Source organism: Heptranchias perlo, chromosome 32 (genome assembly GCF_035084215.1).
Source record: "Heptranchias perlo isolate sHepPer1 chromosome 32, sHepPer1.hap1, whole genome shotgun sequence".
NCBI lineage: Eukaryota > Metazoa > Chordata > Chondrichthyes > Hexanchiformes > Hexanchidae > Heptranchias > Heptranchias perlo.
In genome coordinates this window covers 5,774,612-5,789,021 of record NC_090356.1, presented here as the reverse complement: position 1 = coordinate 5,789,021, position 14,410 = coordinate 5,774,612, and the positions used below count along the sequence as shown (strand labels likewise).

At 46.7% G+C, this 14,410-nt stretch overlaps 1 protein-coding gene across 3 annotated transcripts in view; it reads left to right on the top strand.

Annotated features, from left to right (window-relative positions):
• tp73 (tumor protein p73) overlaps window positions 1-14,410 on the top strand; it is a 158,923-nt gene that overhangs the window by 92,830 nt on the left and 51,683 nt on the right. For all 3 annotated transcript variants that reach the window (XM_067970246.1, XM_067970248.1, XM_067970247.1), the window contains one exon: window positions 13,095-13,340. In XM_067970246.1, the coding sequence (XP_067826347.1) occupies window positions 13,095-13,340 (246 nt within the window). The remainder of the gene's footprint in view (window positions 1-13,094; window positions 13,341-14,410) is intronic.

Here is a 14,410-nt window from a genome sequence, read left to right as displayed (position 1 = left end):
AGATACTGACTGACCCGCTGTGTATTTCCAGCATTTTCTGTTTTTATTTAAAATATATAAAATTGTTGTATCTGAGGTTTGAATTATGCATATCCTCCAAGGATCACCCCACAATGATCACAAAATAATATAGCAGAGAAGGAGGCCATTCAGCCCATCGTGTCTGTGTCAGCTCTTTGAAAGAGCTAGCCAATTAGTCCCACTCCCCAGCTCTTTCCCCATAGACCTGCAAATTTTCCTGTTCAAATATATATATTCAATACGCTTTTGAAAGTTACTATTGAATCTGCTTCCACCACCCATTCAGGCAGTGCATTCCAGATCATAACAACTCACTGCGTAAAAAAAATTCTCCTCATCTTCCCTCTGGTTCTTTTGCCAACTATCTAAAATCTGTGTCCTGGTTATTGACCCTCCTGCTAGTGGAAACCGTTTCTCCTTATGCACTCTATCAAAATTAGATTAGAACATGTTAAAGGGGCACAGTCTGTAGAGGATGTGGCCTTATATCACTTTCACCCTGGGAATATAGCAGTTTGCAAAACACATTTTTATCAAGTAAAAATTCCAATTTTTTTTCTGCTGCTCCCCTAAAGATGCTGACTCGTGGCTGGTGTACCACACCTCAAGTGGTCCTTCTTAGTGTGAGAGTGTTGCTGTTGACAGGCTATTCAGCTGAGGGAGCACATTACAGCTGAAACTGTCCTCCCTAACATCCCCACAAGTGCACAATCAGCAGTGGGAACCCTGGCTGATTTTGACCTCCCTAGCCCAGTGGCACTGAGACCAACTGTTACAAACTTCCCACCACCCTAGCTAACATCAGCTGTCTCAACACAGACCAGGGATCTATCCTGTAACCTACCTGACCTATATGGCTTATCACCACACTGGAGAGCGCCAATACCTACTGAGCCACCAGGGGAAGTCACCTTCATTACTAATTGAAATTAATGTATTAGTGGACAACACAGATGAGACTGCGATAACATAGGGATTGGTTCGGCGCAACCAATCCCTATTGATGTTTATCAATGAGCAGTAGTTTTAATCCCATGTACCCACTCTGTTCCCATATCCTTTTATTCTCTTTTCCTTCAACCACCTATCTAACCTATACTTAAATGTTGACATGGTCCCTGCTTCAATCACTAACTCCTGTAGTGCATTCTACGAACTTACAATCCGCTGTTAAAAAGTTCCAAAATCTTACATTTAATTATACATCTATGTCCTCTCGTTCTAGACTCCTCAACCTCTGGAAACAGTGTGTGCTTTAATTCTGGCGTATCTGTAGTTCAGAACAGGCGGGAGTAGCATACAGTTCTGAGTTTACCCTGCTAAAAGCAGCTCTCTTATCCTAGTGGCACGAGAATGTGGGTCAATAATTCTCCATTCGGGATAGCAATGTAAACACAGAGCGGCAGCATCAGAATATCTCTCTGCCACAATTCAAACTACAAAAGTATCAAATATTAAAACATCTCAGCTCAGGAATGGTGCTGAAAGTATAGACCCCCCGGCATCAAAAGAAAAGGAAAGATTTGCATTTATATAGCGCCTTTCACGATCTCAGGACGTTATCGACAATTATAAACTTTTGAACAAGCGTATAAGCCACTCACTCACCGTTTGAATCACGTCTTCTCAAATTCACTCAGGTTATTTTCCATATCTCACTCTCTCTAGGTATAACAATCAGGTTAAACACGGATGCAATCTCCTGTTCCCTACTGGATTAAACTAGAATGGAAGTATGTTTTGTATCTGGACAACGTTCAATTCCGTTAGTGACCTTGTAGCTGTATCAAAGGGGTACAAACGAGCCCAGAATCAGTGCTATGCAGTCAGCGCATGCCCCCAGCCTGGAGGCCTGAGGCAGTTTCGAGTGGATGATCCATCTCGGCCTCCTCCCGATATCCCCACCATCACAGAAGCCAGTCTTCAGCCAATTCGATTCACTCCACATGATATCAAGAAACGGCTGAGTGCACTGGATACAGCAAAGGCTATGGGCCTCGACAACATCCCAGCCGTAGTACTGAAGACTTGTGCTCCAGAACTAGCTGCGCCTCTAGCCAAGCTGTTCCAGTACAGCTACAACACTGGCATCTACCCGACAATGTGGAAAATTGCCCAGGTATGTCCTGTCCACAAAAAGCAGGACAAATCCAATCTGGCCAATTACCGCCCCATCAGTCTACTCTCAATCATCAGCAAAGTGATGAAAGGTGTCGTCGACAGTGCTATCAAGCGGCACGTACTCACCAATAACCTGCTCACCGATGCGCAGTTTGGGTTCCGCCAGGACGACTCGGCTCCAGACCTCATTACAGCCTTGGTCCAAACATGGACAAAAGAGCTGAATTCCAGAGGTGAGGTGAGAGTGACTGCCCTTGACATCAAGGCAGCATTTGACCAAGTGTGGCACCAAGAAGCCCTAGTAAAATTGAAGTCAATGGGAATCAGGGGGAAAACTCTCCAGTGGCTGGAGTCACACCTAACACAAAGGAAGATGGTAGTGGTTGTTGGAGGCCAATCATATCAGCCCCAGGGCATTGCTGCAGGAGTTCCTCAGGGCAGTGTCCTAGGCCCAACCATCTTCAGCTGCTTCATCAATGACCTTCCCTCCATCATAAGGTCAGAAATGGGCATGTTCGCTGATGATTGCACGGTGTTCAGTTCCATTTGCAACCCCTCAAATAATGAAGCAGTCCGAGCTCGCATGCAGCAAGACCTGGACAACATCCAGGCTTGGGCTCATAAGTGGCAAGTAACATTCGCGCCAGACAAGTGCCAGGCAATGACCATCTCCAACAAGAGAGAGTCTAACCACCTCCCCTTGACATTCAATGGCATTACCATCACCGAATCCCCCACCATCAACATCCTGGGGGTCACCATTGACCAGAAACTTAACTGGACCAGCCATATAAATACTGTGGCTACAAGAGCAGGTTAGAGGCTGGGTATTCTGCGGCGAATGACTCACCTCCTGACTCCCCAAAGCCTTTCCACCATCTACAAGGCACAAGTCAGGAGTGTGATGGAATACTCTCCACTTGCTTGGATGAATGCAGCTCCAACAACACTCAAGAAGCTCGACACCATCTAGGTCAAAGCAGCCCACTTGATTGGCACCCCATCCACCACCCTAAACATTCACACACTTCACCACCGACGCACAGTGGCTGCAGTGTGTACCATCCACAGGATGCACTGCAGCAACTCCCCAAGGCTTCTTCAACAGCACCTCCCAAACCCGCGACCTCTACCACCTAGAAGGACAAGAGCAGCAGGCACATGGGAACAACACCACCTGCACGTTCCCCTCCAAGTCACACACCGTCCCGACTTGGAAATATATCGCCGTTCCTTCATCGTCGCTGGGTCAAAATCCTGGACCTCCCTTCCTAACAGCACTGTGGGAGAACCTTCACCACACGGACTGCAGCGGTTCAAGAAGGCGGCTCACCTCCACCTTCTCGAGGGCAATTAGGGATGGGCAATAAATGCATGCCTCGCCAGCGATGCCCACATCCCATGAACGCATAAAAAAAATAAGCCCAAAATTGAACCTTGGGCTTCGTTGCCATTTTATGCGCAAGCTGACGGTGCCTGTCACGCCACCACAGGCAGCTCACGCATTGAAGATGACAAATGTCGGACCGCTTCCCTTGCCAAAGGTAAATCCCAGGAGAAGTGTTGGAGAAGGATACGGATGGGGGCGGGGGGCGGTGGATCGCATTCCTGCTTCTCCTAGCTCCACAGGAAAGTCTTTTTTTCAACCGTTATTTTGGAAAAACTTACCTTTCGTTGGTGGCCGCTGCCGAATTGTGAGAGGGGCAGGCCTGGTACCTGCTCCGCTTATCGGGAACAAAGTTCCAGAAGGGCCCTTCAACAGGAGTTAGGCCCCTAATTAATGTATGCAAGGGGTATAACACCTGTTTTAGGCAGGCACAAAAAATGGGCTGGATGAATTTAGCAGTGGCTCGAATGCCCGCAGAGACTGGCCATCCTACCTTAAAATTTTCAGCAACACGCCCGTTTCATGCCCATAAAAACGGCGCAACACACACCAACATCTACCCCAAAACGCTAACTTTTTAGAGACACATGCGCAAATTTTTCTACATCACATCCGTTCCCCCAGCTATCTTACCCGACAGTCGATGACAGTGCTTCACTAAGATTGACAGAAAAAACATGTCGCCCGCTGTCCAATCCCAATTGCATGGAAGTGGGGCATAGTGGGCGGTTTCATCGGTCAGCAGGTGAGAAATACCGTGGACGGTGCGTCGCATTCGACTGGCAAGGGCAGAGATTGATGCCCAAAATTTAAAACGACATAGAATTTACAGCACAGAAACAGGCCATTTGGCCTAACAGGTCCATGTCGGTGTTTATGCTCCACACGAGCCTCCTCCCACCCTACTTTGTCTAACCCTATCAGCGTAACCTATTCCTTTTTCCCTCATATATTTATCTAGCTTCCCCTTAAATAAATGAATTGTAAACAATTTTACAACACCAAGTTATAGTCCAGCAATTTTATTTTAAATTCACAAGCTTTCGGAGGCTTCCTCCTTCGTCAGGTAATTGTGACGAAGGAGGAAGCCTCCGAAAGCTTGTGAATTTAAAATAAAATTGCTGGACTATAACTTGGTGTTGTAAAATTGTTTACAATTGTCAACCCCAGTCCATCACCGGCATCTCCACATCTTAAATAAATGAAGGGAGAAAAAGGAGAAATGCATATGAAAGTCCCAAATATGCCTCAGGTTGTGTTCTAAGGTCATCCAGAACCCAAAGCTTCCTGGGGCCTAACTCCCCCACCAATTTGGCTACACCTCATACTTTCAAAGCTTGGCGAGTCTTCCCCCGTTTCTCAGGATGGGAGCTCTGTCTCCCTGGTGTCTTCCTGTTGGGTGCTTCCCTACCCGGGCCACCATTGATTATAACTCGTTAAGGGCCCAACGATCCTCCCTCCAGTTACATAACCAAATAAAGGTTTCAATCATTAACTTCATTCATGTTCACTGCTTGGCTGTTTATCGGAGGTCAGGAAAAAGCCAGCAGCAGGGCACTCAGGGCAGGTGAACAATCTCTGGGTTAGAAATCCATCCCTTGCTGCTCCTCTCCCTTTCCCTTGGCTCTTGAATTGAAGAAGTGCGAACCTTTCGTTAGCAAAAATTTGCTGAATTCTGTTCTTCAGCCCTTGTAACAATGAGTGAGAGAGGACAGCACGTTAAAGACAACTGAAGTTCGTAGTATTTGTATTCATAGAAAGTTCTGAGGGGCATGGAGCACCACCCATGAATCACTTCATCCCATGGTCGAAAAGCAGTGACCTTCAATCATTGCTAACTCTGGAATTTTATGGTGCGTGATAGGACAGCCAGGTCCAGTGTGTGCACACTCACCACTTCCACGGCTGTTCCCTCTGCATGTACGTACCTGCATCTGTGTTGCTGCCTGGGTGGAAGTTATGCAGTTAATTAGTCCCGGCTTCTTCTCCTGTTGTTTTAACCTGGACTAGCCCATCAATACTGTCAGCCCAAAGCCAGCCCGACTGAGAAGAAGGGATGAAGGGAAAAGAAGAAAGCAGTGTCCCATCTGAACAAGAAGCCAGGCTCCCCCTCCCCCTCCACTCTTATCTGTCTACTATTGGAAACACAAGTTGACTGACTTTTGGACTCAGTTGGACAAGTCCGAACAATGTATTACATTAAAAAGAAGGTATTAGTGCACATTCTTTCCCATTGTAAATGTACTGTTTTTTTTCTGGTGAGAGAAGGAGGGCAAGGGGAGATCACTGCACATATTCGAAACAGTTAGTGTGATGTATGAAAGAAAGACTCACATTTATATAGCACTGTTGACGACCTCACGATGTCATAAAGCGCTTCACACCAAATGAAGTACTTTTGAAATGAAGGCCCAAATTTTATCATGGAGTCAGGAAGATGGGGGAGGGTGTGGGGGAGGGGGTGGGGAATTACTGATGGGAAACCAGGAAGTACGGGTTTCCCAGTCGTCCTTACGATTTTGAAGTAAGGACGTCTTTTTTTTTGTCAGTTTCCCACCTGGCTACCAGTCAGACAGGAGAAGAGGAAAGAAGCAGAAAAAGGTAAGTCTTAGATGGTGGGGAGGAGGGTTCGGGGTTGGGAGTCATGGGGGGGGTCGGGAGTCATCGGGGGTCATCAGGGCGTCTGAAATCGTGGGAGAGGGGTTCGGAGATCGTGGGGGTGGGGCTGGGGTGGGGCCACTGCAGGTAGGCTTGTTAGGCCTTGGGTAGCACTCCTGCTCCTCCCGGCTCACAAGCAGTGCAATAAAGGCGCTTACCTGCTGCTTCGGACCTTCTCGCCTCCTCTCATGTGGTGTGAAGTAGAAGGCCCAGAAATTCCGACCCCCAGGAGTTAAAAATAAAAAAGCTGTAAAGATGGAGGCCCGCAGCCTCCTTGAAAGCTTTCAGTGTCCGACCCGCCTCCTAAGAGCAGGTTAGTCGTTCGTCCCTCCTCCGTTAAAACCGGAAGTGGGCGGGTTGGAGATGAGTTGGCGTCGGGTTTTAGATTTTAAAAACTTTTACTGCCCCCCAGCCCCCAACCCACCCGTTCTTCTGGGTTAAAATTTAGGCCATAGTCACTGTTGTAATGTAGGAAACGCGGCAGCCAATTTGTGCACAGCAAGGTCATACAAATATCAATGTGATAATGACCAGGTAATCTTTTTTTAATGTTGGTTGAGAGATAAATATTGACCAGGACACCAGGGAGAACTCCCATGTTCTTCTTCGAAATAATGCCATGGGATCTTTTACATCCACTTGAGAGGGCAGATGGGACCTCGGTTTAACGTCTCCATCCGAAAGACGACACCTCCAATAATGCAGCACTCCCTCAGGACTGCACTGGAGTATCAGCCTAGATTAGGTGCTCAAATCCTGGAGTTGGGCTTAAACCCTCAATCTTCTGACTCAGAAACAAGAGTGTTACCAACTTAGTCGAGCTGACGTAAAACAATTATGTTCATACAAGTTATATTTTTGCACTTTGTGCAACATTATTTTTGTATTACCACTATTACTTGTCATTTAAATCTCCTGAAAGCACAGAACTTTGCTTCAAACCTGCACTCCCGTTGCAGCAAAGGCTTTTTTCGATGTTACCCAGTTCAAGGACAGTGGGGCGGATTTTAATGGGTGGAAAATCACTTGCGTCCCGAATTGGCTGAGTCCCCAATTCCTGATTTTCAATCCTGGCACACTCTGAGAGAACTAAAATCAAACCCCTACCTCAGAGTGTATTCATCAGTATAAAAGCCCCTCAGTCAGCTGAGCTTTCACCAGAAAAGGAATATTTTACATTTTACGTCTACATTCACTCCGCTCATCGGCACTTTCATTCAGCTCTAATGGCAGTGTGTGGAGCTGAGTGTGAGTTGACCGTAACACCAGCTGGTTACTGTACCATCTGAGTAGCATCAGCACTAGAGTGCAGTGCACAGATCTGGACTCCATATTACAAAAATGTTATAGAAGCACTGGAGAATTCAGCAAAATGTGCATGCTGTCTTGGGTACTGCATTACATGGTACTTGTAGAAACTGGAGAAGTAGCACATTTTGCAATCTAATGTTTTTAGCTATATTCATGTGTTGAGTTAGCCCTGCAGAAAAGGTTTTAGTGTGAAACTAACAGGATTGTTTTCCAAGTTAGAGCTGCCAATGGGGAGCCTCACCCGTCGGCTGCACATAATCGGAAACGGCGGGCAGCGGGACTCGGAAAGCTGGTGCTTGTAAGTTTCCATGTGTCTTAACCACAAGTTCAGTTCCCACGCTCACTGGTACATTACTTATAACCAGAAGCCTGTTTAAAGTGTCTATGTTCTGCTCTTTCACTGGCCGACCGAGCATGTTTGAAAGTGCAAAAAAGATTTACAAGCATGATACCAGAACTGAGAGGTTATACCTATCAGGAAAGATTGAACAAGGTGGGGCTCTTTTCTCTAGAAAAGAGAAGACTGAGAGCTGACCTGATAGAGGTCATTAAAATTATGAAAGGGTTTGATAAGGAAGACGTAGAGAAGAAGTTTCTACTTGTTTGGGAGTTCAAAACTAGGGGCCATAAAGATAAGATAGTCACTAATAAATCCAATAAGGAGTTCAGAAGAAACCTCTTTATCCAGAAAGTGGTTAGAATGTGCAACTTGCATGGAATGGGTTGAAACATAGAAACATAGATGCCTTTGAGGGGAAGCTGGATAAGTACATGAAGGAGAAAGGAATAGAAGGATATGTTGATATGGTGAGATGGAGTAGGGTGGGAGGAGGCTTGTGTGGAACATAAACACCGGCATAGACCAGTTGGACTGAATGGCCTGTTTTTATGCTGTAAATTCTTTGTAATTCAAACATGCTCGGTCGGCCAGTGAAAGAGCAGAACATAGACACTTTAAACAGGCTTCTGGTTATAAGTAATGTACCAGTGAGCGTGGGAACTGAACTTGCGGTTAAGACACATGGAAACTTACAAGCACCAGCTTTCCGAGTCCCGCTGCCCGCCGTTTCCGATTATGTGCAGCCGACGGGTGAGACTCCCCATTGGCAGCTCTAACTTGGAAAACAATCCTGTTAGTTTCACACTAAAACCTTTTCTGCAGGGCTAACTCAACACATGAATATAGCTAAAAACATTAGATTGCAAAATGTGCTACTTCTCCAGTTTCTACAAGTACCATGTAATGCAGTACCCAAGACAGCATGCACATTTTGCTGAATTCAGTAATAGAATCATACAGCACAGAACAAGGCCATTCACCTTCCCTCTGCTTCTTTTGCCAATTACCTTAAATCTGTGTTCTCTGGTTACTGACCCTCCTACCAGTGGAAACAGTTTCACCTTATTTACTCTATAAAAACCCTACATAATTTTGAACATCTCTTTTAAATCTCCCCTTAACGTTCTCTGCTCTAAGGAAAACAGTCCCAGCTTCTCTACTCTCTCCATGTAACTGAAGTCCAAAATGTAAACGCCTTTTGCAAAACAAGCAACTTTCTTTTTTTTTATTCGTTCATGGGATGTGGGCGTCGCTGGCAAGGCATGCATTTATTGCCCATCCCTAATTGCCCTTGAGAAGGTGGAGGTGAGCCGCCGTCTTCAACCGCTGCAGTCCGTGTTGTGAAGGTTCTCCCACAGTGCTGTTAGGAAGGGAGGTCCAGGATTTTGACCCAGCGACGATGAAGGAACGGCGATATATTTTCAAGTCGGGATGGTGTGTGATTTGGAGGGGAAAGTGCAGGTGGTGTTGTTCCCATGTGCCTGCTGCTCTTGCCCTTCTAGGTGGTAGAGGTCGCGGGTTTGAAAGGTGGTGTCGAAGAAGCCTTGGGGAGTTGCTGCAGTGCATCCTGTGGATGGTACACACTGCAGCCACTGTGCGCCGGCGGTGAAGGGAGTGAATGTTTAGGGTGGTGGATGGGGTGCCAATCAAGTGGGCTGCTTTCTCCTGGATGGTGTCGAGCTTCTTGAGTGTTTGTTGGAGCTGCATTCATCCAAGCAAGTGGAGAGTATTCCATCACACTCCTGACTTGTGCCTTGTAGATGGTGGAAAGGCTTTGGGGAGTCAGGAGGTGAGTCACTCGCCGCAGAATACCCAGCCTCTGACCTGCTCTTGTAGCCACAGTATTTATATGGCTGGTCCAGTTAAGTTTCTGGTCAATGGTGACCCCCAGGATGTTGATGGTGGGGGATTCGGCGATGGTAATGCCGTTGAATGTCAAGGGGAGGTGGTTAGACTCTCTCTTGTTGGAGATGGTCATTGCCTAGCACTTGTCTGGTGCGAATGTTATTTGCCACTTATGAGCCCAAGCCTGGATGTTGTCCAGGTCTTGCTGCATGCGGGCTCGGACTGCTTCATTATTTGAGGGGTTATGAATGGAATTGAACACTGTGCAATCATCAGCGAACATCCCCATTTCTGACCTTATGATGGAGGGAAGGTAATTGATGAAGCAGCTGAAGATGGTTGGCCCTAGGACACTGCCCTGAGAAACTCCTGCAGCAATTCCCTGGGTCTGAGATGATTGGCCTCCAACAACCACACCCATCTTCCTTTATGCTAGGTATGACTCCAGCCACAGGAGAGTTTTCCCCCTGATTCCCATTGACTTCAATTTTACTAGGGCTCCTTAGTGCCACACTTGATCAAATGTTGCCTTGATGTCAATGGCAGTCACTCTCACCTCACCTCTGGAATTCAACTCTTTTGTCCATGTTTGGACCAAGGCTGTAATAAGGTCTGGAGCCGAGTGGTCCTGGCGGAACCCAAACTGAGCATTGGTGAGCAGGTTATTGGTGAGTAAGTGCCGCTTGATAGCACTGTCGACAACACCTTCCATCACTTTGCTGATGATTGAGAGTAGACTGATGGGGCGGTAATTGGCCGGATTGGATTTGTCCTGCTTTTTGTGGACAGGACGTACCTGGGCAATTTTCCACATTGTCGGGTAGATGCCAGTGTTGTAGCTGTACTGGAACAGCTTGGCTAGAGGTGCAGCTAGTTCTGGAGCACAAGTCTTCAGCACTACAGCCGGGATTTGTCGAGGCCCATAGCCTTTGCTGTATCCAGTGCACTCAGCCGTTTCTTGATATCACGTGGGGTGAATCGAATTGGCTGAAGTCTGGCTTCTGTGATGGTGGGGATATCGGGAGGAGGCCGAGATGGATCATCCACTGGCACTTCTGGCTGAAGATGTTTGCAAATGCTTCAGCCTTGTGTTTTGCACTCATGTGCTGGACTCCGCCATCATTGAGGATGGGGATGTTTGCAGAGCCTTCTCCTCCCGTTAGTTGTTTAATTGTCCACCACCATTCACGACTGGATGTGGCAGGGCTGCAGAGCTTTGATCTGATCCGTTGGGTGTGGAATCGCTTAGCTCTGTCTATGGCATGTTGCTTCCGCTGCTTAGCATGCATGTAGTCCTGAGTTGTAGCTTCACCAGGTTGGCACCTCATTTTTAGGTACGCCTGGTGCTGCTCCTGACATGCTCTTCTACACTCCTCATTGAACCAGGGTTGATCCCCTGGCTTGTTGGTAATGGTAGAGTGAGGAATATGCCGGGCCATGAGGTTACAGATTGTGCTGGAATACAATTCTGCTGCTGCTGATGGCCCACAGCGCCTCATGGATGCCCAGTTTTGAGCTGCTAGATCTGTTCTGAATCTATCCCAAATAGCACGGTGGTAATGCCACACAACACGTGGGATGGTGTCCTCAGTGCGAAGACATCTCCACGAGGAACTGTTTGCTTCCTTGGTAGAAATGGACCCTGTGCCATCATCTGAATCAGCTGGCAAGACAGTACCCTAAGAGACCCCTATGTTAGTTGTCGGGGAAAACTGCGGGGGCTGCAGACATTGTGTTGTAACAGCTTTTACAAAGCAGTAACGGTTTTTAAAAAAAAATGAAAATAAACAACTTCACAGTGCAGGGTGGTTTAGGAGATGCAATGACATCATTGGTTTACTGATTACATCGCTGTACCCTGGCGAAGTGCTGCGTGGCACACTTTACCACAACTCCCTGGTCCCCATCAACACTGCAACTTAACTAGTCGCTAGTTTTCCTTCCTCCTGTTGGAGGGACACCGAGACCCATGGTTATTGCATGTTCATGACAGACTGGCTAAGATTGGTAGCTCAGTGGGAGGCAATTTTCATCTCACAACCACCCTGTTTTTCAGCGTGAAAATGAGTAGGCCTCAAAATAGGCGGCCAGCGCTGAGCGGCTGAACCAACGCTCCTTAAAGAGACCACTGCCCGATCTTGAGGCTTCAGTCCGGTGAACTGCATCACCGGATGCAGCGCCTGTTTGGCGCCCCACAGCCCGCCTGCCAAATTTAAATGAGGCCAGGGCCTCAAAATGGCAGGGGCCTCCACCGCCGGAACGGGTGGCCGATCAGCGTGCTCCGCCGGTCGGTCACCCAAAAGTCAAAATCGATCCCAGTGATCCCAGTCGATAAAATTAGCCTTGTGGTGTACTGTGTTACTGTGCGCCCTAGGATGCCCTTTGCAGCAGTAGCAGTGATCCACCAGTGACAGTAAATGGGCCATGTACTGTGGAGCCATATAGAACAGGAAGGCCCCAGGTTCAATCCTGGATCTGTGCTGTCAGCTGATCTCCGTCACCACAGCAGTTGGGATGCTGTCCTTGGCCTCAGTGCCACTGGGTTAGGGAAGGGGGTCCTGCTCTCAATTACTGCCCCTGATGGAGTGTGTGCAAGTGTGTGAACGTGCGTGTGTCAGATGAGGACAAATTAAGCTCAGCTGTGATGCACAATGAGGTAGAATAGCCACATGCAGTGTCTAGGCTGACACGTGTCTAGTGAGGGAGCAGAGAAATACTGACAATCGTGGAAGTGAACCCCAGCAGAAGCCAGGACCTTAAGGAGAGGAGAGAAGAATGGGGGGGTTATTTTTTAACCAGCAGTAACAACCTCCCAATAAGTATATTGATGATTTTCTTGAATTATTTTTCATTTTGTCAATCACTCCCCAGTTGTTTTGGTTCGAACAAGCTGTCGGTTTAAATACTCCTCTAGACTTTTCACCCAAGTAGATTTTAACTCCTTCATTAACCCAGACTGATACTTAGCCCTGAAAGAAAGGTGTTTGTTGAATGATTTTCTGTTCATTCATTTGTACAGGGTTCCTTCCTTGCTTGAAATTTTGTGAATGAAACACAAAAAACAGCTCGAGTGATTCAGCCGGAAATCTGCCGCAAACGCCAAACAGTTAGAAGTAATCTGATGGCCCAAAACAATCGTTTTTTAAAAAACCTTTAGCGATCAGCGGTCAGAGAAAGGAACAAGAAGAAACAACAAGCTTCAACTGACATTTTTTCCTTCACATTATATTTAAGATTAATTATTTGACAAGTCTTTACATGGGGCAACAGGGAAAAAAAAGGGATTCCAAGAGCTGAACTGTAGTGACAGCTGTCTGATGTGTGTGTTTTCTTAATAGTCTGAAATAAGTGGATGTTGCAAGTCCTTACCTGGATGTTTCTCTTCTTATCCCCACCCCTTTCCCTCTCTAGTCCCAGTTTAATTTGCTAAACAGCAGCATGGATCAGAGTATCACCAACCGTGCATCCTCCGCCAGCCCTTACAACTCGGAGCACGCCTCGAATGTCCCGACGCCGTCTCCCTACTCGCAGCCAAGCTCCACGTTTGACACTATGTCGCCTGCTCCAGCAATCCCTTCCAACACAGACTATCCGGGACCACATTTATTCGAAGTCACTTTTCAGCAATCAAGTACTGCTAAATCAGCTACCTGGACTGTGAGTCTGCGCTTTCGTATTTTTGATCAAGAAATATTTTTAAGAAAGTAAATTCTTTATGTTTCTATTTTTTAAAAAAATGTGGTCCTTATTAATTCATCAACAAAAAAGAGATGTTTTCAGCCTCCGTCTCTTGTGATATTTTCTTTGTTCTTTCTTCCTCTTTTCACTTTCTGTTCTCCGCGCAGAGATTGTTATCTAAATGTGATGTTCAACTGATGTTAAACTTTTATTGAGGATTAAGTTAATGCAACTTCTAAACTTGGTATTCTGTTGAAATGACTGTATTGCTTTCGATGTGTGTCCTGTGCATCCCGCTGCATGCCAGACAGCAAATACCTGCTTTTGTGACAGAAATATAATGTCAAACTACAGTCTGAACCAGAATGCAAGATTCTCAAACTCCTCCAGCTGTAATGTCTGCACTTTCTCCAATGAGAGAAGCCAAAGTGCTTTTAATTGTGAAAATTGGTTTTAGCACAAGTCGCTAGTCTGCTGAAGACCTGTACATGTGTGGTTTTTTTTACTGTCTTTATATATTTTAAAGATTATGTCTTGCAGCAAGACGTGACTGAACATGCTCGCAATCCAGGCACATGTTAGATGTTGCTTGTGCTATCTCCTGGAGGGAGATGTTCAGACTTGCTGCAGACGAGCAAGCATCCTGTCCAACAGTGGGAGAAGCGCGGCTCCCTGTCTGCTGGTAACCGACGGGATAATTAGTGTTTTTCTCAAGTGCAATTTCAAATGTGCTGCTTGTCCTTGTCTGTGCAAGGACTCGCCGCGATGTGGCGGGCGGACAGGCAGGCTGTTGATTGGGTTGACGCGAGTGGCAGCGGTTAACCTGGGCTGCAATTGACGATGCCGACTTTTCATTAAATTTGGAACGCCATCTATAATTTAACTGTTTCAGCTCCAGTCTATTGCATTTGTCCTGGGATCGGGCGAAAACCGAGGCTACAGTTTGCAGTAGCGTCTTCTTAATGCTATAGCATTGCGTCACGAATCAGTTCTGCACCATACCGGGGCTCTAGTTGCGGTACAGTTTTCCCCTTTGTGCCCACAGCAGC